This window comes from Bacillus rossius, chromosome 7 (assembly GCF_032445375.1).
Source record: "Bacillus rossius redtenbacheri isolate Brsri chromosome 7, Brsri_v3, whole genome shotgun sequence".
NCBI lineage: Eukaryota > Metazoa > Arthropoda > Insecta > Phasmatodea > Bacillidae > Bacillus > Bacillus rossius.
Window position 1 is genome coordinate 70,044,295 of NC_086335.1, and position 25,166 is coordinate 70,069,460.

Below are 25,166 nucleotides of genomic sequence, written 5' to 3' on the forward strand. Positions count from 1 at the left end.
AAGTCGCCAGCCCAGGTTAAAATATCTAATACAGTTTTGATAACGTGTAAATAACAACTAAGACGGTACAGGGCGTTACAGCAGCACACTGCAGTGGTGAAGTTCCCAAGCTGCTCATCATACGCTTCTGAAAAACGTAGAGTACCGTATTCACTCGCGTAATGTCCGCCCTCGCATAATGTCCGCACCCTTTATTTATATACCCTTAAAAGAAAAAATTAAAAACTCGCATAATGTCCGCACCAGTCATCTACGGCGGGCAACACAACTTTGGCCACCCCTAAAGGACGCAGTACGAATGGAAAGTTGACGGCTCTGTAAACAAAGCCGTGACCTTGAGCTGTCCTTTCTCTCCTGTTCTGAAAGGGTGGGGAAATTCGTTGAACTGAACAAAGCACGGTCAAAGGCCCCGCCCGTGTAAACATTTTTGAGAAAAATTTAAAAACGTGTTTATCTGAGGGCAGGGCAGCTTGGCATGCATCAAACAACAAGCCATGTATTGTGAGCGGCGGGAGGTGATTTTGTAAGTGTCCATTCTCAGTAGGACCGTCGTGAGGCATGCCAGACGTACGGCAGTTAGTCGTATCTCAAATGACATAAAGATAAAGAAAGCTGAACTCGCGAGCTGCCGTGTTGATGTGGAGTGTTGTCGGTGAAGAAGAGGGGAAGTGAAGGAGGAAGGGAAGTGGGTCAAGGATTCTAACACTCCTTTGTCTGGTTGGCTGGATAGCTGGCAGGAGGGAGGTTAAGCCACGCCTCCGCCTCTCTCCCCTCCTGCCGCAGCGCTGCCTCAGCCTCTCCCCCCTGCGGAGTCGTTGCCCCTCTCTTCCTTCTGCCGCGTCGCTGCCTCCCCCGCCTTCATCATTAGAACAAAGACGCACGACTTGAATAGAACACAAAATTTTGTATTTTTGTATTTTTCCTCGCATAATGTCCGCACCCCATTTTTTTGGCCAAAAATGTGGTCAAATTACTGCGGACATTACGCGAGTGATTACGGTAAATCCTATCCACTCGCGACTTCTATACAGTATATATATTCAAAGTTAGCACTAAGGCGTTATTATCCTGAAGTACAGTACACTCGCGATTGTCCGCGAAATCAAGCGGCAGGGCCACCGGGGATAGTGAAAATCGCAGATAATCCGCAAAAGAGCCGAAAATGGGAAACAAAAAAAAAAGGAAACACTAATTTCAACTTAGAAATCTAAAACTTCATGTCAGTAAAAGTTACAACAGTAAAATTTTTTAAATGATGCTAAAATTTTAGTGTTTTACTGAATTTCAGTAATGTAAACATAAAAGTCGCTCAACCGCATGACTAGAAACAAAGCGCGACAGAAACAAAAATAGCAACGCATGCCAGCCTGCTGCGCGAGTTCCGAGAAGGCCTGTGGCGTTTTACTGTATACTGCACACAATACACTCGCCAGGAGAGTTCAAATTTGCTCACTTGTAATAAAATACAGATTTACCATGTGTTGCATTTTTTTGCAGAATGCACGGATAATAGGGTGTTTACTGCATTTATTTTGCCAAATAAAATAACTATGTAAAAGAATTAAGTGGGTTTTTTTTAGACAGAAATTTATAGCTTAAATATTTGGAACCAAGACAGCATCTGTCAACATTGTTCATTTTCAAATCACAACCTAACAATATGGTAAAGATTTTTATGTTCGTCTAAAGTGATAAATATATAATTAAAAATGTGTTTGATAACATTTGAGTACAGTAGAATCTCAGTACTAAGTACTTACAGGGACCTCACGTTTTTGTACTTAGTACTGAAACATACATACATATCATCTTTACAAAGAGAAAAAAAAATATTAAAAAAATAGCGACATTATAAGATACATTATTTTTTGGCCAACATCTGACTTCAGTTAAACATTGGTGTGTATGTATAACTTAAGTTTAGTTATTTCAGTTTGTTTTTGAGCTTGAATGATGCTCTGTTGAACAAAATGTTCTATCTCATAGAAAGATTTCCTGATCCCTTCTGGAATCTTTTCGTGTTTAGAGATAAATTTGTTCAGTTTCTCTAAGCTCTGAATAGCTTCTGTAGCTGTCACAGGCGGCTCCTCAGTGTCAGAATCATCATCTGATTCGACTTTTGATGACTGTGATTGAATGACTTCACTAACGATGTCACTGTCAGTCAACACTGGTGTTGTTTCTGTTTCATTATCCACAGACACATAGTCTGTGAATTAAACAGCATCACACTGCATGGAGGTTGACACTTCTTGCCATACTTCAGGGTCAATGTCATTGCTTTCGCATGTTTGTGCTGTAGTATGGCTTGCATCCTGGTCTGATGAAGTTGCAGTGAGCTCGTCAGTGTTACAGTTAACAATGCCAGACTTTCTCCAGCAGTTGGCAATAGTTTCTGGCTGAACATTCCACCATCCACCAGTAATCATCTCAATTGCCTGAAGAACATTGATGTTGGTGGGCACTTTCAACCTAATGTTGATGAGCAACCTCTCAACAAGACGTTTTCGAAAATGCACTTTAGCATTCTGAATAATGCCTTGGTCAAGGGGCTGTAACTGAGATGTGCAGTTAGGTGGCAGAAACATCAGTTTGATGTTTTACAGTCGAAGATCAACAGTGTGTGCTGCGCAGTTGTCTACCAACAAAATAATTTTTCTTCCCTCTTTCTTCATGTCCTTATCGGTTTTCATGAGCCAGTTTGAGAACAGTTCTCTTGTCATCCATGCACGGGTGTTGCTTGCATAATCAGCAGGAAGCCAAGAAACTCCCTTGAAACACCTGGGAGACTTGTGTTTACCAATGATTAATGGCCTCAATTTTTTTGTTCCTGTGGCGTTGCAAAAAAACAACACAGACAACCTTTCATTTGCTTTTTTCCCTCCAGTGCATTTTTCACCCCTATATTCCATTGTCCTGTTCGGCAAAAGCTTGTAAAAAATGCAGTTTCATCAGCATTGAAAATATTGTCTACTGAGTATGATTTAAAAATACTCTCCGACTTTACTTCCTTCCACTGGTTTGCTGCCTCTGAGTCTGCATCTTTGTCCTCCCCACAAACAACCTTCCATGATATACCACGTCGTTCCCGGAACCGGTGCAACCACCCCGAACTGGCTTGGAAGTCTTGAATCTCCATAAGCAATGCAAACTGTTTTGCTTTAGCTTGCAACATTGGGCCAGTTACAGGAACATTATTTGATCTTACTTCCCTCAACCATTTGTTCAAGGCATCTTCCAAACCTTGATGATCGCCGGAACGAAGCCTTTTGCGGTCACAACCAAACAAAGATTCTTCATATATCTTTTCAATATTTGCCCGGTATTTTACAATAGTACTTAAGCTGGATTTACACGACGCAATATGCACGCAATTTCCATGCAATCTGCTAATATTGCATTGCAGCTCACATAAAAAATTCTCAGAATTTCACACGCGATGCAAGCTACGGCGCAATATCTGAGAATAGATCATGCTCTATATTTTGATGCAAGTTGCGCAGAACAAGCACTGTGATTGGTCGTTCTCTGTAGTAAATTTACGCGCGTAGTTGTAAACATAAACAAAAGCAAGCACTTTACAAACATGGAATGGACACCCGAGTGTGTTTTGCGGCTCTTGGATGAATATCAAAAATATCCAGTTCTGTACAACACAAAATCGCCAAATTACCATAACAAACATTTGCGTAAGAAAGCAATACAAGCTGTGGCCACGTCTGTGTCGGAATTACGTGTAAACACGACCACAGAAGATGTAAAAAAACAAGTTTAGAAATCTGCGATCGTGCTTCATCAGATAACATTTACATCATTGTCAGTGCACAAATTGCCTTGTTCCTTTGATTATCCATTTGTACAGAAATGTGGCGGGAACAAAACAGATCGCATGTTTATTGCATGGGGAATTTGCGCTGTGTGAATGAGAGATTGCATGCAATAATTGCATGAGAGCTTGCATGCAAGGAGCTGTGTGAGAAGTGAATTGCATAGTGTAAAACCAGCTTAACAGTCGTCGCCGCAATGCCATATGTCTTCGCAACTGCGACTTGCTTTTTCCCCTTGTCTAGTTCCCTTAATATTTCCACTTTTTCCTTAAGCGTTTATTGCTTTCGTTTCTTTTTATCTCCAGAGTCACTCATTTTGTAGCACAAATACAATGCAGTGTCTAAATAACGTAACCTGAAAATAAACTCAACAATAACAATAAACAATCCCGGCACAGACGTCAAACAGTATATTAGCGTAGCGTAACACTTTTGTCTAAATAATTAATACTTCTCTCAAACTTCCGTGTTTCGATGTATCGAATGGTGTTGTGTTGCTCACGTCGCATACTACGTATGGTTTAATCTATGGTAGTGCGCGCAACTGTTTGTTAACTTTGTTTTGAGGGTTTAGAGGTTAGAAAATACGTCGCGGTGGTATTTGTTAATGTTTGTTCTACAACATTAATCATTTAGCTGGAAATTTATTTACCAGTTTAAGTAAATTTTGGTGTAGTAATGCCACGCTACTAGTAGAATTTATACGTTATAGTGAAAATATGATACTTTAAACTGAAACAGTTTTGCATGGTGAAGATACGATTTTTGGCGGGGACTTAAAAAAAATACGTTAAATTGAAATATACGTTATAATGAGGTACGTTGTACCGGTATTCTACTGTACCTTATTTAGTCAGAGTTTTTATTTTAAACAGTATTTATGAATGAGAGTTGTATTACGTTTCACAGATATGTGTTTTTTGTGATACTATTTGTGCCTTGTCTGGTCAATACACGTGCAAAGTTCTGGTTTGTTTCGTAACAGAGATTGTGACAAAAAATTAAGCATAAAATGTTTTTTATAATATAAGAATTAGCTTGCCAGAAATTATTACTATTAAAAAAAATGGCTTCTATTAAGTATTATCCCGAGGAGAAAAATTATTTTCCAAAATATGGGAAAAGTTTGTTTACGACTTTTATCCAGTTTTTCAGAATCTTGTCCACCTCTTAATTTTTTTATTTTGTAGACGAGTAATTGAGACGAACAATGTCCGTTTCATCATAGATACACACAGCAAGGAAACTGCTACTAACTGCTACCATCTCACAGGGAATTCATTATATTGTAACTATCAACTTACATGCAGTTGAAACTATGACATTAACTTCTCATAATGGCCACCACAATGGAGTGTTAAGTGTTTCGTGGTATTGTAGTCCATGGTTGTTAACACAGTTTTTGATGGGATTCTAATTCTCATTCTTACTATTCCAATTTTTATATTCGTATTGGAAAATAACTTGTTATTCGTATCCGATTTTAACTAATAAACCAATGTTCGCACAGGCCTAAAAATAACCATGTATCTCAAGGAACAGAATTACAATAAGTATTAAGTAGAGCGCATTCTGGCTGTTTCGTATAAACTAGTCTATAAATGATGTTAGGAGGTAATTTAACTTTGAGTTGTTGGTGACACTGACTGTGGAAGAATACCATCAACAGGCGCCAATTTCTGTCTGTTCGGTTCGTGTTTTTAGAGAGTTCGTTATGTGCGGAACTTTGGAGCAACTTCGGTGGTTGGTTGAAGATTACCGGGAACAATGGGTGTGCCATGCACACAATACGTTTTGTGGGATGTAGGACTGGTGCGGTGACGCGTGCATGGACAATTCCGTGGGCTTACATCAGTCGCAATTACTTGCGTGGTCCTCCGGTGGAAGCATGGCTTCAACTTTCAACCTATGAGAACAAGGGAGCGGTACTGTTCGATGGTAAACACTGGCCTTGTCAAGCACATACAGTAGAATCCCGCTGATGCGACCCCTCACGGTTTCCGGAAAAACGGACTTATAAACGGAATGGTCGCAATAGAGAATTCGGGCCAACTACTCAAGATATCCGAGTGGGGTATGTTTACGAAAAGCATTTAAGAGTTCGCTGAGGCCCGAAAAGTACTTTTAATTTTGGATCATGTTTTTAAACTGTATTTCTAGAAGAGTTAAAATGGCTGAAACGCATGTTTTCAGAGTAATTTTTAGGTTTAAAACAAGTGGTAGAGATTCTTGAAAGCACTTAAGGGACTTGCATTACACCTTTAACTTCATTTCCCCGTAATATAAAAATACGGTCACCGCACAAATTTCACAGTTATCAATTGATGACGAGAAGACTGCGCGCCAGTCCAGAGGAGACACCGCGCTAGAAGCACCAGCGAGTCCCGCCTCACTAACACACATACACCCCTGACGAGGCGGGCCCCTTAAGAGTTTGAATTCCCGAATTTTCCCAATTTCAAATATTTCCCCTCAATTCGCACTTCTGGAATATCAAACATTTAGAACGCGGCGGGGTACTCGGTGGTATTTGAGGATTGGAGCTGGGAGGGGTAGTAACTAGAGCTCACTTCTTGGACCAGAGCAGGTTCATGCCGGTCTGTGAGGACAGCGCGGCCACCGCCTGCTGCGCGGCCGCCTCCCCCGCTGGCACGGGCGCAGGCACGGCCGGTGGCAGCGACGCGGGAGCCTGGAACGCCACCTGCGACACACAGGCCGACACGCCACGGTGCAGACGCTCGTGCACAACTGCCTGTACTGTGTTCGGAACAACAGTGAGTTGTCTACAAGTTTAACTACATTTATTCAAAAAGTTGCACAGGTAAACCACACATTTTTATTAATATAAATATAGTAATAATAATTGCTCTCTACACAGTAATTACATGATAAAAAATGATAACTTAATAACAATATAAGTGTTGGACTGATTCCTAACATATATCGAATCCGATTCCATTTTCGATTTTTAAATTAAAGGGTCGATTCTTTGAATCCGATTCCCATTCCTTAATATGCAGGAATCGGTCGTGGTCGATTCCAAAACCATTGTATTCTGAATCCCGCGATTATAGTGGAATCAGTGGAACCGAACGATTCCGGAATCGGAATCGACTCATCACTAAACAATATGCATCTGTTGAAGTGGTCCAAGCACTCTTCAAAGAACAACCCTGGGCAGCGAGTTGTCTAGAAGTTTAACTACCTATATTCAAAAAGTTCCACAGGTGACCCACACATGATTTTATAAATATAATAATAATAATTGGTCTCTTCACAGAAATTACCTGTATTTAAAAAATTAAAAAAAAAATATTAATTCAATAATAATGTGTATCTGTTGAAGTGGTCCGAGCGCTCCCTGGGCAGACGCTCACCTTGACCTGGCTGGGAGTGGCGGGCGTCACGAACAGCTGCTCGTTGACGATGCAGTAGCCCGTGCCGAAGGGGACGATCACGAAGGTCCTGGCGAAGGCCCGCAGGGCAGAGTCCTTGGAGTCCGGCTCCCGGAACACGCCCGTCACCACCACGTTCATCAGCTGCGGCTGCAAACAGGCACGATCCCCGCCGCCCGCTCAGCCACGCCTACCACCACCAACCACCGCCACGATCCCACGTCAGTTCCCACCCAGGCCGTGTGTTTGTTCCCGCTGGATCTGCTACTCGAAAACAATCTCGTTAAAGGCAGAAACAAATAACACTTCTACAGCAGACAAAATTGTAACCTTCAACTGTCCGTACTGATAGTCTTGGTTAAGTATTACTAACACAGAGCAGAGAAACTGAAATATATAATACTAAGGAATAAATCCATGTTTCTTAATATTTTATTTACCAGGCAAATGCATTTCCAATAGACAAGTAAGGTTACCTAGTTTAGAATTTTAAGTATGTCAATAATTTGCACACAATGAGCTCAATTTCTTTCCATTTCATAAAGTGCTGCCTTGTTTTTAGGATCAATTTTTCTTTTATTTACTCAAGCTAAAAGTTTCGTTGACAAGGTCTTAAGAGACGGTGCACACAAAAGACAAGGGTTATCAGAAAAAAATGATGACGGATTAAATTCGAGACATTAAAGGAATTTCAGATCTTTTGAAAGAAATACCACTATTTTCCGAGTTCATGACATTTCTAAAAGAATCACTGAGAACATTACACAAGGTATAAATTTTGATTCCAAAGTATTTAGATAGTTCAAATGTAGGCATAGACAAGATTTTATGGTTTTATTTTTGGTCGAAACTTGTTTTTAAAACAGAGAATTTCAGTTATTGTTTTTATTTTCATAAAAACTTTTTATTAACACTTACTCCACCCAAATAATAGTCAAATACGCTACATTTTTACGATAAAATAATTCTGAACAATAAAAACAAATTAGTGAGCATTTGCGGTTGAAAATTGATTAAATTAGGATTGCACAATGATGTAAATAATTTTACTGATTCACACACATAAGTACAATTTTCTGTCCGGAAATAACGACATTCTTCGAACTTATTAAAAAATATCTTTTTAATGATTTGGATAACGCTGCTTAATTCCACGATACAACATGTATTTCAGTGCTGTATGGTGTATCAACAGGCATTCTGGTGCTGTTTCGACTGTATCACAAATTCACCATATAATCTTGCGTGTATCAATGTGACCACGCTGCCAGCAGGGGCGTAGCCAGATTTTTTTTCGGGGGGGTGTTTACTTACACTCTGCCCCCGTACTAGGGGCCCTCCCCCAGAAATATTTTGATTTTAATGTGCAAATTGGTGCTATTTACGCACTTCCGTAATTAAAAAATTGGATTCAAATAACGCAAATTTGTGTCCCGACTTTATGACATTTTTTAACAAGACACTGTTGAAAACTCATTGCTGAATATTAAGGGTTATCGGCTCAAGGGTTCTTTCTTAGTTTCATTTAAGTGCATTTGTAACAGTTAGACAAGTGTAAATTTTGTTATAAGTACATATATAATATTTGGGGGGGTGTTTGGACACCCAAAACACCCCCCCCCCCCCCCCCTGGCTTCGCCACTGCCGCCAGGGCCAGCTCGACAGGAGGCTTACGGAGCAGACGGTGAGGTCGACGGTGAAGGACACGGGGTCGTGCTGCGTGCGGGGCAGGCTCCCCAGGAAGGCGATGATGCCGGCGCGGCCCACGTGCAGGCACTTCTGGCGGCGGCCGTCGTCCGACACCCGCAGCAGGTTGCGGCTCTCCGTGATGTAGGGCATCAGCCTGCGGCACGGCACGGCACACGCGCAGGCATCGTCATAGACCCGCGAAACAAACACCGGAGAGCACGGCAAAACACACAGCGTAACACCGAAATGCAATATCAATTCAAATCATAAAAAAAATTAAAGTTTAAATGCTTAAAATTCAGGGAATATCGTTATTTCGGGAGGGAAAAAAAAATTTCACCCAAGCATGGATCAGAATAATGAATTAAGATTTTTTTTTGTGAATCTCTTATTGAATAACTATTAAACCACCGATGCTTGCTAGTTTACTTTGTTTGTTCTGAATGTATCTGTCTTAGACCAATTTATTACCAATTATTTCATCACAACAGAAGCATATAAATTTTACCAATATTTCGATGTAGTAGTAAAACGAAAGAGCTTTTATAAAATATAAAAACAAAAACACAGGTATCCGCTGTTTTAAAGACGAAATTGGACTGAAAATAAAACCATAAAGAATCTTGTCTCCACCTTTACGGCATGTCTCACTGAGCAGCTAGAGCCAAAATAACTACAGATGCGGCTGGCACGGGAGTGTTTACCTGCCGGACGCATTGTAGGTGGCGCAGCTGAGCGAGAACATGGCCGCATCATGGTAGGCGTCGAGCAGCCCCTGGCGGTTGCCGCCGTCGTACAGTTGGTAGTACTGCTCTATGAACTGCTTCACCACCAGGCTGCCGGCGTCCGCGCACATGAAGGCGCCCCGCGACGGGGGCTTCTTGGTCTTCTCCGTGGTGTCGAACACGATGGGCGGCGGCAGGTTGACTCCGTCCTGCGTGCGCGGACACCCATCTCAGTCTGTTCATTCTTATTATGTCGCTTCCCGCTGTCTGTCTGTCTGTCCCTATGCATGCTCAGATACTTAAAACTAAGCAACGGATTTTGACGCAGTTTTTTTTAATAGATAGAGTGATTCAAGAGTAAGGTGTCTATGTATAATACATGCATAATATAGTAGAGAAACACTGATAATTTTAGAGGTTTCCAATGTGATGTAGTAAATAAACACTTTTTTTTTGGTGCTTAATTGCAAACACTGGCTGAACCCTACTAGATAGATCAAAATAATGTACTACAGTATTGTACACCTTAAAAAGGTCTACAAAAAAAGTTAGCAATGGTATATGTCTATCTCTTGGGGATGACCCACAATAACAATTTTTTATCCTTTACTTTTTACGAAGCGATTTTAAGCAAATACAGTTTTAATCCTTATCCAATTAAGTACCTTAAATACATTGTGCATTTAATATAGATCAATATGGCCCTTTACAGCATGAATTTTAAAAGAATATTTTCGAAGACATTACAGATTTAAAATGCAAGCACATAGCGGTTGCGGCGGGTACCGGCCAGGGGCTGGTATATAAAGACATTCTGTAGTAGGTATATTTAGTATCAGCATTGCAACCGTGCGAAGCCGGGGCGGGTTACTAGTATATTAGGTATAAATAAATACAGAAACTATTCTTTTTTTTTATATTTTAAAAAAGTTTAAGTGGTGTGTGTTTTATTCCAGTTATTTTGCATAGTTACATAAATTTTTACACAAATACTTACATTTTTAATTTGACAATATCCAAAAAGTTAAGTCATTAAATTATTGACAGTATCAGCAGTAAGACAAAGCAATTCACACATATCCCCCACAAAGTTTACATGCATTATCGTTTAGGACCTAGTACAAACAGTGTTAACTGGCATCACATAAAATTGTCTATGGTTTAACTTCAACCCATCAAATTAATGAATACACAATTATTTGGAGCGAAAACATTACAATACTACAATGGAAGAGAGCAGTGAAATTGTGTTGCACTAAGAATTATGTATAAACCATTTAGAAAAATTTTTCGGATTACTACAAAGTGAACCTGAAATATCTGGAGAAAAAAAAATAAATAAATGACTAAAAGCCAATTATAGAATGTGGGATTTCTTCATCTAACAGTTACTAATCATGCAAAAATACATTTAGTAATATTTTACTCAAAGGTAGGCCTCTTTTAAATGTTCCGAATTAAAGGAATGTCACTATTCCGGACAAAAAATTATACAAAAGTGCATGGATCAGAAAAATTAATTTAATTAATTTTATTGTGCACCGCTTATTGATTCAATTTTTTTTTTACAATAAATGCTAGCTTATTTATGTTTCTTGTTCGGAATGTATATGTTTTAGATCAATTTATTAAAAACTATTTTACTGTAAAAATGAAGTAACTTAGTTCAATTTTACTCCTATTACAAAACAGCTTTTATAAACATAAAAACAATAATACCGAAATCCTCGGTGAAAAGCAAAAATTTGGCTAAAAATAAAACCATAAAAATCTCGTCTCCACCAATAATACATACTGGTGAATTGCATTAAAGTAAAACTATTTAAAACAAGTACATAATCACTGGCACTGGCTCTCTCAAAGAGACTACTTCACAGTCCCGACACCAGCAACTCGATCACGCAGGCAGGTCGTGGCAATGAGCAGGTACTCACCAGCTTGACGACCTTGGGCAGCCACTTCCTCACCTCACTGCAGACAAGCAAGCACAGCGTGAAGGCACAACTCCCCGCCTGGAAGCAGCTCAACAAACAACGTCACTGCCCGCTCGCGCTAACCTCAGCCTCTTCCGACAGCTACAGCCTCGCGACTCGTCCTGCCAGTTCGTTCCGACGAGTACACGACAAAGCAGGCCTCATTGCGTGGCTCTGAACCGTTTCTACGGCAACAGTCCACTGACAACTCCGAACTGACACAGGCTAACGTCAAACTACAGCTTGGTATGCATTCCAACAGCTTGTGAACACAAACATTCAGCGACTTTCTAACTGGCTGGCTTGATGAAACAGAAGAGGTTGAAATTACAGCAAACGCTCGTAAATACTTTCCACGAGTTTAAGTTCACTCAGCCTCCACATTTGCACAGACCGTCAATACCGCCAAACTACAAGCACCATTCGCAATGAGCACTCGGGGTACAAGAAACAACAGAATAGGCCAGTTTTTGTTGTTCTACTAGTATATAAAAATTATGTGAATCAAGAAGCCAAATTCATAACGGGTTAAGTATTTAAACTATACAACGAAAATGTGAAAATGGGATCGAGGAATACACAATACGAAATTTCCCCATGCTGCTGAAATGAAATACAAGACGTAATTATCTACAGGATATAAAACGGCAATTAAAAAAGACTAACAACTTACAGTGTTATAATTAATTTTAATGATTTTCCAACAGCAATGGCAAAACTACAAGTAGTTTTTTGCTAATGACAGTAAAATACTCAGAGTTATGAAACTAAAATAAAAGTGCAGTAAACTGAGCCAAAACCAAGCTCACAATCAAGACCCAATATGTGTATTGATTTCTGACTTCAAACAAAATTCCAGTGTTTCAATGTGCTTGCATTAAGAGAGGTATTAACACTAACAAAAAAATTTTCTTTTTGTAAAGAAGGTTTTTTATTTTTATTTAACCCTATTCATTTTCCTTAACACAATCTAACAGAACGATAAAACCAATCTAACAGAACGGGAAAAAAAAAAAAAATTTATAGGTGCCAAAATTTAGGCAAAAAAAAAAAAAAGTAAAAATTACAACTGCCAGCAAGTTTATACATTCAAACCTCAAGCATTCTTCTGTCACAAGTACTAAAAAATAAACACCAACAATTCTGAAACCATGTTTAAGAATTTCACCTCCAGCATCCATAGCACTTTGGCAGGACTTCTTTTTCTTTATCATCTTTTATTCCCTTTCATAATTGTCATCGTATTAATAAATATTTTGAAACATGAGACTGATGGCAGAGACACAAACTTTAGGGAAAACAAAACCTTTCGTTAGCCGTGGCAACAAAGGAGCTAAACAGACCATCAGGAAACTACAGCTGTGGGCAGACACGCAGGTGCGTAGGACGGCGTGCATGGGCGCGGTGGCACCGCCTGTTGGCGGGGGCGGGGACTAGCCCCGCCCCGTCGCCGTCATGGGCGGCCCACGGCCGGTCTCTGCCCCGTCCGGCGACGAGAGCCACCCCTGCCGTCGCGGGGCTGCGTCGACCTGTCCTCGGGACTAGGTACCCCCAGCAGCGGTGTTGCAGAACAAGTCTCCACTTACTTATCTTATAGGCCTCGTGTGCGGCGTTACCTAAGTTCATCTTCCGTGGCGAGTTAATTTTGGTCCACCCTCCCGAAAAAAAAAAAGTTGGCCCTACAAAGTCGCAAAAAAAATTTTTCCCAAAAAGTTATGTTACTCTGCAACAATCTCAGAATTTTCAATCAAAATTAGTATAAATCTCTTGATTTCAGCTGCAAAAATAAAATGAATGGTGAAGGCTATAATATATATGTATATATTAAATAAATTTTATTCACATATGCTTGAAGTTTTGAACATAAGGCTGCACGAAGACCTTAAAGTGAGAGCTTGCTAACTGTTGTAAAAGAAAATACGAAAACCAAACTAAACAAACGGCTGAAAATATGAGGATTGGGGGAGGAGGGGGGAGAGAAGTGCTTAGTATGAAAATTGTAATAAACTCTACATTATAAAAGCGGCATGAAGTAGAAATACTGCAGGTTAATGAAAACACTCAAGTTTTAAAGCCACGAATGGTCTCCATGCAAGCCCACCGACTTTACTGAATTTTGCAGTCAAGTACATAAATTAATTGTAAAATGTCTAAAAACATACTAATGGCAACAGATGTGTGTGTGTAAAAAAAAAAAAAAAAAAAATTAAAGTTTTGCAATTTTTTAAACTGACAACGCACATGTCAGTAGATCATGTCTTTTAAAGGATGGAAATTAATTTAAGAATGATCACTGTGATCTAAAAACTTAACTCTTAGCACAAGTACCTTTTCACGATTCAGCGGTCATTGACTGGTCAGTACGAAACACTTGGAGGCTAAGTATGTTACTCACACTTTATGTTAATGGCAAAATAATTTTTTAACATTTACGTACATTTAAACTGCTAATTCTGTCGTAAAACTTTGATCATAGACTCATTAAAATTTAATACACAATTTATAATCATGGACAATACTTTAAGGTGAATTACAATAAAAACCACATGTGTGTTACTACATCATATAACACTGAAATGCAAGTTTATTGATAATTACTACCTAAATGCTGGTCAGTTTGTGAAATAAAACAGAATTGAAGCAAAATATTTCTCTAATCACTAGATATTTATTCTTAACATCCAAAATCAAAAATAAATGTTATTTTTTTTTTAAGTATGGAGTTCGTAACAACATATTGGATTGAAAAATTTATTAAGTTCCCCAATCGATAATCCATCTCTCTTTATTTTATTTTTACCTTTAAAGTCTCTGATATGTACTTGAAACACATATATTCTTTCAGATTTATTTCTTGTTCCAAGTAGAATGAAGCTTGCACCACTATCGAAATGACATTATTTTGTTGGAGGAAAAAAAAGTTACATTTTGGCATTTTGTATGTTGATTATAATACAGACTCCTTATTAAAACCTAGACAGTTCAAGCCATACAGCATCCTTTCAGCATGGTCATGTTTATGAATCCCTTTTTTGTAAAAAAAATTTTGAATAATAAATTTAAAGTATTAATCAACCTTCATGAATTTTACAATAATGTAAAATTTTTCTTTTATACTGAGTAAAAATGATAAGAGAACATTAAGAAAGGTCATAAAAGCGTTCCATTGCAGACTGCGAAAGCACGTGTTAAAGCTTTTTTGCTTATTCGCTACACCGTGACTTTTCCGTCAGCACAATGCCATGCCTCCAGACGCCCACGGCTGCAACGCCCACATCTGGAACGACAAACAAAAGCACATACCTTCGAAGAGGCGCGGCCAACCCGGGATACCTTCTGCATATGCAGGTACGTTGGTAGTGAAAAATGAAAATGGGTCATTTTGAAATGCAATGCACATGAAAGTTCTATTTACATCTCGAATTACAAAAAAAAAAATACAAGGAGGCAGGATTAATTTGGGAACTAATTATTTTGAAATGTTTCAATTTTTATGATTGATATTTAGCATTATTTTAGTTTCTACTGTAAAATCAACCAATCTGCAAAGTACCATTAGTAAACAAGTCAATGCCAGTTTTTGGCAAGATTTATCGATCATCACATAGGAATAATTTTACTCTGCCGGCTTTTATAGCTCAAACACTATTCTTGCCATTTGCAAGCACAGACTGTAATCGTATTTACAGATGAAGATGTGACTCAGGCCTACAAATTACATTCTCAATAAGCACAGTTAAAGCAAACAAAATCATCATCATTTGATGTTTTCAGCCGTCGGCCAGGTTTGGCTGAACACCTAAATGTTGGCTTTCAAGCTAGCCAAAATATTGGCTTTAGGACAGATCATGCTTCAAGTGTAAACTATCTCCCCATGCTATAAAAAGCTTCATTGAAGCTTACTTTTTTTCCGGTAGTCTTCTTTTCTAAAGCTACAGAATCATGGTTCATGAATGGTAGAATACCATTCGCAACACCTTTAAAGTGTCTCTACACTATCAGGTTTTTTTTTCCCACATCTCTTACCGTTCACATCACAACACCCCACTGGTTTAAGTCTCCAAATAGACATTATTACGTTGCGAATCACAACACTAGGTTTGTTTCCACTGCACGCCAAAAAAATCATTACTACAGAGGCAACCAGTTTTCAGGAACGTAATCATGACGTCACAACATTTGGATGTTGACCGATTTGATTTCTGGGCTGCGAATACACATTCAAACCTATCAATTTTACAATACCAGCTATTCACAACCTGTGGACAGCGCAGAGAAGGAGGGGCAGACGACGAATGACGTGAAAAAACCAGCGAGAGCCCAACGAGGATCGAACACAAGAGGAACTCCTGATGTGGCCGAGCCCGGGCCAATGATACAGCGACAGAAGGGGGTCCCCCAGCGAGGGGGCGGCCTCCCAGCCGTCTCGCCCTACCTGACGTAGAGCGTCTGGTCGCTGAACTTCTTGCACACGGGGTTGCCGTCCAGCACCAGGTCCTCGATGTCCAGGTTCTTGAGGTTGACCAGACCGCGGAGGTCGCGGATCTGCAACACGCGGGGGCGGCGTGACGACACACACGTGGACCAAGGGCGCCCACACCACAGTTTGTAAGGCATTCCTGGAGGTTTGGAGTATTTTATAATATATTAAGCATATATGCAAAATTCTACATACAAATATTTCAGTGTTGAACCACTTCCAAGCAATACTGACTATTAAAAAATTATTTTATTGAATTGAAGATCACCCGACTACACTATATTTTTTAAAATGATAACGTCTTATAAAAAGACGAACGCCGGCTGCACGCGAGAAAAAGCACGACTCGGTGTGGGCCGAGTGTGCAAGAACCGGCCAACCACCGTGCGAGAAAATCTTCTCTAACATCAAACAGGTTAAGGCGGGCTTTTTAAAAGCAGCAATTTAAAATTTTTTATTTATCTGTCCAATTTCGTCATTTCGAATCAACAACTTATTGGCATTGATTCAATTTCAGTTTATTTCTATAACTAATTGTTCGTGATTATATTTAAACAAATTATTTAAATTAATTTTTTGAAAAACTGGAAATAATATTTGAAAATTAAAGAGTATCCCAATTTTTCATCAATGTCTTCGTATGACGTTATCAGGTATGATTATCGTCCGTAAACCGACCTCACAGACAACCCTGAAGGCCAAGGGGAGACGCCCACCGACCTCACAGACAACCCTGAAGGCCAAGGGGAGACGCCCACCGACCTCACAGACAACCCTGAAGGCCAAGGGAAGACGCCCACCGACCTCACAGACAACCCTGAAGGCCAAGGGGAGACGCCCACCGACCTCACAGACAACCCTGAAGGCCAAGGGGAGACGCCCACCGACCTCACAGACAACCCTGAAGGCCAAGGGGAGACGCCCACCGACCTCACAGACAACCCTGAAGGCCAAGGGGAGACGCCCACCGACCTCACAGACAACCCTGAAGGCCAAGGGGAGACGCCCACCGACCTCACAGACAACCCTGAAGGCCAAGGGGAGACGCCCACCGACCACACAGACAACCCTGAAGGCCAAGGGGAGACGCCCACCGACCTCACAGACAACCCTGAAGGCCAAGGGGAGACGCCCACCGACCTCACAGACAACCCTGAAGGCCAAGGGGAGACGCCCACCGACCACACAGACAACCCTGAAGGCCAAGGGGAGACGCCCACCGACCTCAAAGACAACCCTGAAGGCCAAGGAGAGACGCCCACCGACCTCACAGACAACCCTGAAGGCCAAGGGGAGACGCCCACCGACCTCACAGACAACCCTGAAGGCCAAGGGGAGACGCCCACCGACCTCACAGACAACCCTGAAGGCCAAGGGGAGACGCCCACCGACCACACAGACAACCCTGAAGGCCAAGGGGAGACGCCCACCGACCTCACAGACAACCCTGAAGGCCAAGGAGAGACGCCCACCGACCTCACAGACAACCCTGAAGGCCAAGGGGAGACGCCCACCGACCTCACAGACAACCCTAACGCCCGGCACGCACCCTGTTCCTGCCGAGGTGCAGCACGGTCAAGCGAGGGGCCTTCTTGTGCAGGTTGGCGAGCGACTCCAGGGCGTGCAGGCGGTTGCCCCCCAGGTCCAGGGCCGCCAGCTCCGGGATGTTCTCCGCCACGATCTCCAGCACCAGCGCCATCACGTTGGGGCGCGACAGCGGCACCAGCAGCTCCCCGCTCTTCAGGTCTGCCAACCGCAACCAGCACGCAGCCACGCTGCCGATACTGCACATGCTCTGGCCATTTCGTGCAGTCTGCAGTCTTACATATTTGTAAGGAAATTTCCACAAATTTACCCAGACCTCAATTTCAAAATTTCATAATTTTTTATAATTACATACTTACCAACTCTGCCATTTTATGAAACAAAAATAAATTTTTTACGACCCTCATAGTTTGCCTTAATTCTGCCTCTAATCAATTTTTTTTATATTCAACAATTCAACAGAACGTTGCATCCACCATCTTAAAGATAGAATACATAACTGCACTAACAAACAATTTTGAACAAAAAAAAAATGCTTTTACAGACTGGACCACCCAAAATTCTTTGTAACAATGCCAATGGCCGGAGTTTCCTTTCCTACGTACACGAGACATGAAAGTAGGCTTATTTCTTACGCTACCTTCGCAAGCAAGGCTGGATTTACTTTTATTGATGACTTCTCAAGCAAATAAAACCCATATTTGGTTTATTTCTTATCAGCCTCAACTGCCAGTATAAATAAAAATTTTTTTTTGATGATCAGACTCTTCCAGCTAACAATATCAAACTTCCATTTTTGAAATCTTGAAAATACTGTTAACATTTGAAACAGAAGAATTACAGTTACATACATTTTAAATAAACAAGTTGAGTTAGTAGAAATGTTCATTTATAAGTTTTTTTATGCATGTATATCACACAGTGAAAAAAAAATAAAAAAATAAATTAAAAGTTAGGTATCACTTTGACTGAACTTTGGAAGTTAAAGAATTCATATTTGGACCCATAAACAACCATGAGCACGTGGGTAAATACCGTCGTCGTTGTGGAAGTTGGTGAGGTCGAGGGCCTTGGTGACTACGTTGTAGCGCTTGCCCATCACCTCCTTGACGCGCGCCTTCAGCGCGTCGCTCACCTCAAAGTACGGGAACCCCGGGTGCACCTTCACCAGCAGCTGCCGAGGGAACACGAGCGTGAACACCGCACACGGCGGGCGAGGACATATTCCACCCAGCTACACACCGCACAGTTAGTTACAGGCAACGAGATCATGCTTGCGTACGACGCATGACTCGGAACATCAACAGTTGCCATTTCTGTAGATACTTTACATCCTACTGTTACACCTGAACCTTGGCAAGGGAGTGACACGAGACAGGATAGCACCGATACCGAACAGATGGAAAGTGATAAGTGGGAGAGAGAGTGCTACGAGTTAGTCGTAAGTTTCCTTCCACTTTCTTCCTCTCCTCATTCACCCACCCTGCATCCTTCACTTCTTTGTGAACGTTGACTTTTGTGCCGCAGCGACAAAACTCAGTTTTCTTTCTAATTGCCACACTAATGAAAGTGACACCAGAAAAAGCTCTCATAAATACTGTAAAAAACACAACATGGATTCTAAGTCAAACTAACAGCGCATTTCAAAATAACTCGCAACTTTAAACTTCTTGTAAGTATCTCACACTTGTATCAGCGAGGCTGTTACTTAGTAATTGTTATGATGAAAATATTTGGTAATTTTAAGGTTACACTGCTGTGTTTGTTGTCAGGTACTGGGAAACAAGACTAATTCACGAACCTTGTACCCGTCTGTGGCGGTTATCTTCCTGTCGGCATTCATCAGTTCTTCTGCCGTCTTGGGGTCGTCAACACAGAACGATGCTTCAGATCCCATCACACGAAACTGCAGAGAAAACTGAGGTTAGCTGAGACGAAAGCACTCGTCTCAAGATGGGAAAGGTGCAATGAGATGGGGAGGCAACGGAATAAACTGGTGGTGGATACACCCTGGAACCCAGAGATGCAAGTTACAGCATAAATTAGGAAAATCAATCATACATCAAAAAATTTGTTCTTAAAAAAAAAAGTGATCTGATGTCAATTTTTATAAGGTACTACATAAAAATAATTTTTTGGTCTATTGGATCAGAAAAATGTATTGTTTTCACCTTTTATAGAATAAACTATACTTAAGATATATTTAATGTGAATTAATAATTAATTATTTGGAAATTTCTCCAATCAATCTAACAAAACCCTGATTTATTACTCAGCCCCAACCAAATGATAACAACCATGTATGAATGGATAAAAATTAGTAACACAGAGGAAATGGAAGAAACTGGAAATATCAATTATAAATTAAAAACTAATGAATTCTGAAATAATAAATGCCAGTGGAATGAATGGAACTGAAAGATTCCACAATCACAAACAACTCAACTAATTTTATTATTCGTGAAGTTCTTATTTAAGAAATAAAAATTACAGTTACTATAATAATTATTTGACATTCTAGGAGTTGTTACCACAGCTTGATATTACAATGATCACACCATGCACCTACCGCGTATGGTATCAGAGGCTGAGGAGAGATGTAGCTCTGCAGTGCCTTCATGATGTAATCCTTGGGGTACTTGTGGCCATACGGAATCTGCAGGAAACAGGCAGAAACAAATTACCTACTTCGCAAGCCAGCAATGCTCACATGTAGGACAGGCGCTTTAATATGTCTGCAGCAGGAGGTTAAATTGACTTCAAAAAATATAAATTAGACTACCCAATCTAGAAATTAAGGGTGCCTAACTATGATCAATTTAAAACTTGACAAAATAAACGTTCTGTTGGCACAAGAAGATTATGAAAATGATAAAAGCTGCAAGTCAGGCTTTCATGAATGAAAGTTTGAAAATATATTTGAAATTTGAACCTTCACATAAGATATTGATATCACTACGTCTCAGGCACGGAAGCAGCAAACACTTGCACTACAAAAGATTTTAGGAGACATTTTATAATTCAATTAGAAGATTGCTTTAATTTTGCTACTTTCAGATTGAGATTTTTTTCTACAAACAATCTACTCAGGTTCTTTATAATTTTCTTTGTGCAACAGCAGTATAAGTACCACTAAGTGTGCTAATCCACGCAGCGGTGACATGTTACCACATAAAATGGAGCTTCCAATCAAATATCTTAAAACTTGCAAAAAAAAAAAAAAAAAAAAAAAAGTATTGTATGCCAAATATTATGGCATCAGATCACTACTTTTTAAATTCATTGATGGTACAATTGCATCAACATTTGAAGTCTAGTTCGATTTTCAAAGCAACTTAGAAATATGAAGAAAAAAAAATCACAGCTGATACATAACAAAATTAACCACTTGCTGCTTTCATAGGAACTTTCCAGACATCAATACAGTATATCATAGCCTAAAAAAAACTGTACGTACCATCTAGCTGTTCCCTTCGTACAAAGAAAAATTTAACTATACAGATAATGATAGACTACATGTGTAGTATGGACTGAACCCACTGCTCCTGAGACGAGGCTTGAAGTGTGCACTCACCCGGACCTTGTACCAGTGAGAGGGGAAGTTGGGCACCTTCCTGGGGCCCCCGGGCAGCATGGGCGAGTTGCGGCCGCGGTTGTGGTTGTGGTTACGCCGTCCCGACCAGCCACCGCGCACGTCGCCACTGGAACACAGCTCCCGTCAACAGCTCCAACTGCTCACCACAACTTACAGCTCGCACACCCAACGCTGTTTCCGGCGCACCGGTCAGCCATTTGCGTTTTCGCTTAAGACTTGGGCAAGGAAGTGGCAATAACTTGCTTAGCCACACTTGCTCTGAATGATGCTCGCTAACGGGGAAGATGGATCGAAAACAGTTTTGTTGGACATACGACACTGATAGTTTACATAGTGTGTCTTAATTCCTTCCACAGAATTCTCTGTGCTGTATATGCATTTGACGTTAGACGTCGGCCGATTCTGGCTTCGCTCTCTGCGTGTGTTTGTGTTCTCGTTCTTTGTTTGTCCGTTCTTCAGGTTTTCTATACGACACTTGGTGCCACTGCATTGTAAATATTTCTGGATAGTATTTTATGGGGAGAAAAAAAAAGTATAGAGAATGAAGAGTTGGTTACATATCTCATTAGAGATGTTGAGGGGTGATGGTATGAGAATGGAGTCGTGCAGAATGAATTAGTTGAGGAAACATGGGAGTACGATTAAGTAAAACCCACCAACTCTCTGCAAAGTCCGCTATATTTCCAAATTGCAAAAGAAAATAAAAAGGATTGAACCTGCCGGGAATTGACCTGAAAGAACCCTGGTGAGAGGTGATTGATCTGACCACTCACCCAATGACACAAAAATTCAGGGTAGGGTGTATTTTGGACTACAGCTGCCAGGGGTTTGATTGGTGGATTTCCAAGTGGCCTTGAAGACTGTAAGCATTATTACGACACTCTTAAGCATTTTTAATGCTTCTGCTCAGGCGATTACACGTGTTTCCTTTCTTTTCTCCAACATAACATGTATTCGCTAAGGCATTTTGCAATTAATGGTTCCAAAACCAAAAGTTATCAACGTTATAGTTATTCCACTCAACTAACACCACTACGAGCTTACTCATGAGCAACTGAAAAGTTTAAATCACGCAAGTCTGTCTATTACTTTCGGAGTTACAGCTCTCACCGACTGCAATTCGACGCTTTAGTTGTTCCAGAGACCTCGCTGATTGTATAGCGCAACATCCATTACAACTGCAACAAACCCTCTGCGATGAAATGAGAATGTAACAAAGCCCCACGGTGGAGACCAGAGGACACTCACAATCTGCCGGCGAACTTGCCGCTGAAGCCGGGCAGACCCATGTCCACGTCGTCGTCGGCGAGACGCGCCAGCACCGCCGCCTTGTCCCAGTCGCGGCGGCCCTTCTTGCCCACCACGCGGCTGCTGCTCGGCTTGAAGGACACTCGGCGCGTGTTGGCCGCCCCGCGGTCGTCGTGCTCTGCAGGAACACAACGGGCGCTGGTCTCGACAGCGATAACACACCGCGACACAGACCTAGCCCTGTTGCTCCCGGCACTGCCTCCAGCTCCTTGAAAACTTTACCAGTGTAGTCCTTCAAGAATTTAATCCACAAGTAACCATACATTATACAGGATGTCCGTGAAAGACCACACTTTTTTTTTTGGCTCAGATAGAGAATAAATTTCTGAGACAGGAAGTCTTTGCCGATTTTCGATCTGACCCATTGGTAATTAGTAATTAATTAAAATAGTTAACCAATGATGAGCGCACTCTAAGAACAAGAAGAAGAGTGGGGGGGACTGTGCTTACCCAGGGGGGGGGGGAGGGAAGGGAGGGAGGGAGGGAGGGAGGGAGGGAGGGAGGGAGGGAGAGAGAGAGAGAAGCGCGAGATACTACTGCTTACTGTTTCTCACGGCGTGCCTAGAGTATAAGGGGGCAAGCAGCAGTAAGCAAGCATGTGCGCGCTCATCATTGGTTAACTATTTTAATTAATTACTAATGACTAGGGACCGGAAAAATTATCGGATTCAATGAATTCTAGGATAGCCTCCACTATCCTCTGCACATCTCAAGTAATCACGCGTGTTCATTGGTTACTAAATTGTGAGTCGTCTCCACTGGGTAGCTTGTGATTCGACGCTTCTTTGGTCGATAGTCTCTCATTGGCACAGAGAGCTCCAGTCAGATCAAAAATCAACAAAGACTTCCTGTCTCAGAAATTGATTATCTGATCCACAAAAAACGTGTGGTCTTTCACGGACACCCTATATAATGACATCCACCCACCCATGTATCTTTAAATGGCTTCTTTCCCAACGAATTTTGGCTTCTGAAATTTGACTAGCAATAACTATAAAAGTTAAAAAAAAAAAAAAAATTAAATCTGAACACATTAAAACACTAACTTATGCAAAGCAAAAATAAATATCTAAATGTAGCAGGTTCTTCCGACTGTTCAATTCTTCTTCCCTCCAACCTTTCAATCAGTTCCACATCACCATGACCAGGGTTGGCTGGTTTAAACCAAATGGTTTTTATTATAAAAATGAATTTTTTTAAAAAATAATGTATTTTTTAAATAGAATATCTTAATTTTTTAGAAAACAAACAAATATAAATACAGTAAAATAGTTAATTTATATCATAGTACCTATGTTTTTTTACTAGATTATAAAAACTGTAAACTGCTTAAAAAAAAATTGAAATAAAAATGTTTCAAACACAGAGGCCTATTAATTACTATTGCTGTGTTTTCACTGATCTTTACTCTCACAAAACAGTTGGATAGAATTTTTAATAAAGTACACAATATAATTCAAATTTCATTTATATTTAAATGAAAACAATCATAAAATTAGCATAACTTCACACCACAATGTCATATATTCTGAAAAAGTAAGCAAGTTTTAATTTCTTAGTATTCCTCACCTGCAAAACTAGCGACAACACACACTCCATCCCTTGTCGAACAGTAGCTAGCTTGTCATTCACAAGCTTCGTATCTGACGATGGTAATAATCACACTTATTTTTGTTTATAATAAAGTGGAAGTGTTTTTGACTGCGAGATTGTATAATGTACACAATTTAATGTTCTTTCATTCATGCTATGGATTATTTGCGTTGTAATTTTTTTTAGGCCTATTTTAAAATGACAAAAAAAAGTGAGTGTGTAAACCAAGGAAGAGTGTATCTACGAAGGCATAAATAATGACATACAAACACAAATAAGCTGTGCATCTGGCATCTCTTACATTTACGTGAATCCATGAGCAATCCACGAGATCAATAGGTGCAAAATATTTAGAGGTGGTGGTGGTGGTAGCCTTGCTTGTTTACATATTAAATACATTAAAAATTGTTTCAAGTACAAGAATGGTAATTCTGCACCAAAGCTACTAAAATAAAATCTTGGAAAAGGTATAAATTTTAAGATAATGTACTTCTGATTTTCCTACAATATTATTTTGAAAGTTGCTAACCTTAGTTAACTAACCATTCATACCATTACACAGTATTCTAAATGTTATCTATGGCTGTGTCCAAATTTGCTTGTCCCCGGAAGTGACATCACAAGGGTTGTCGGAACAACGATGTGTTAGATAAAGAAAAAATAACCTGTAGGGCTACCTTACTCGATAAGTGGGTGATAAGAAAGAAGTCAAATGAAAATAGTAAACATTTTTTAGGCCGGGAATATGTACAAATGAAACCAGTCAATGCCAGATCTACAACAGACTGACCCCTGAAAGTCATCTCACTATTTTCCATCAAAACATTCGAAGTATTGTAAATAAAGTTGACTTGTTTATTGAAGCCTTAGACATGTTTGAGGTAGAAAATAAGACTAAGGTTAATATAGTATGTCTATCTGAACACCATCTAAAGTCTATTCAAGTTCCACAAATTAGAATTCCAGGATTTAAACTGGTGTCACACTATTGTAGGAATAAATTCTCGGGAGGCGGAGTATGTATCTTTATACAAGA

At 40.3% G+C, this 25,166-nt stretch overlaps 1 protein-coding gene across 1 annotated transcript in view; it reads right to left on the reverse strand.

Annotated features, from left to right (window-relative positions):
• LOC134534337 (nuclear RNA export factor 1-like) overlaps positions 1-25,166 on the reverse strand; it is a 34,951-nt gene that overhangs the window by 4,707 nt on the left and 5,078 nt on the right. Inside the window, exons 2-13 of the mRNA XM_063372734.1 lie at positions 22,478-22,655; positions 21,209-21,335; positions 20,204-20,290; positions 19,436-19,540; positions 18,670-18,808; positions 17,639-17,835; positions 16,045-16,154; positions 11,571-11,607; positions 9,616-9,845; positions 8,897-9,065; positions 7,205-7,372; positions 6,398-6,528 (exon numbers count right to left, since the gene is read on the reverse strand). Of these exons, the coding sequence (XP_063228804.1) occupies positions 6,398-6,528; positions 7,205-7,372; positions 8,897-9,065; positions 9,616-9,845; positions 11,571-11,607; positions 16,045-16,154; positions 17,639-17,835; positions 18,670-18,808; positions 19,436-19,540; positions 20,204-20,290; positions 21,209-21,335; positions 22,478-22,655 (1,678 nt within the window). The remainder of the gene's footprint in view (positions 1-6,397; positions 6,529-7,204; positions 7,373-8,896; positions 9,066-9,615; positions 9,846-11,570; positions 11,608-16,044; positions 16,155-17,638; positions 17,836-18,669; positions 18,809-19,435; positions 19,541-20,203; positions 20,291-21,208; positions 21,336-22,477; positions 22,656-25,166) is intronic.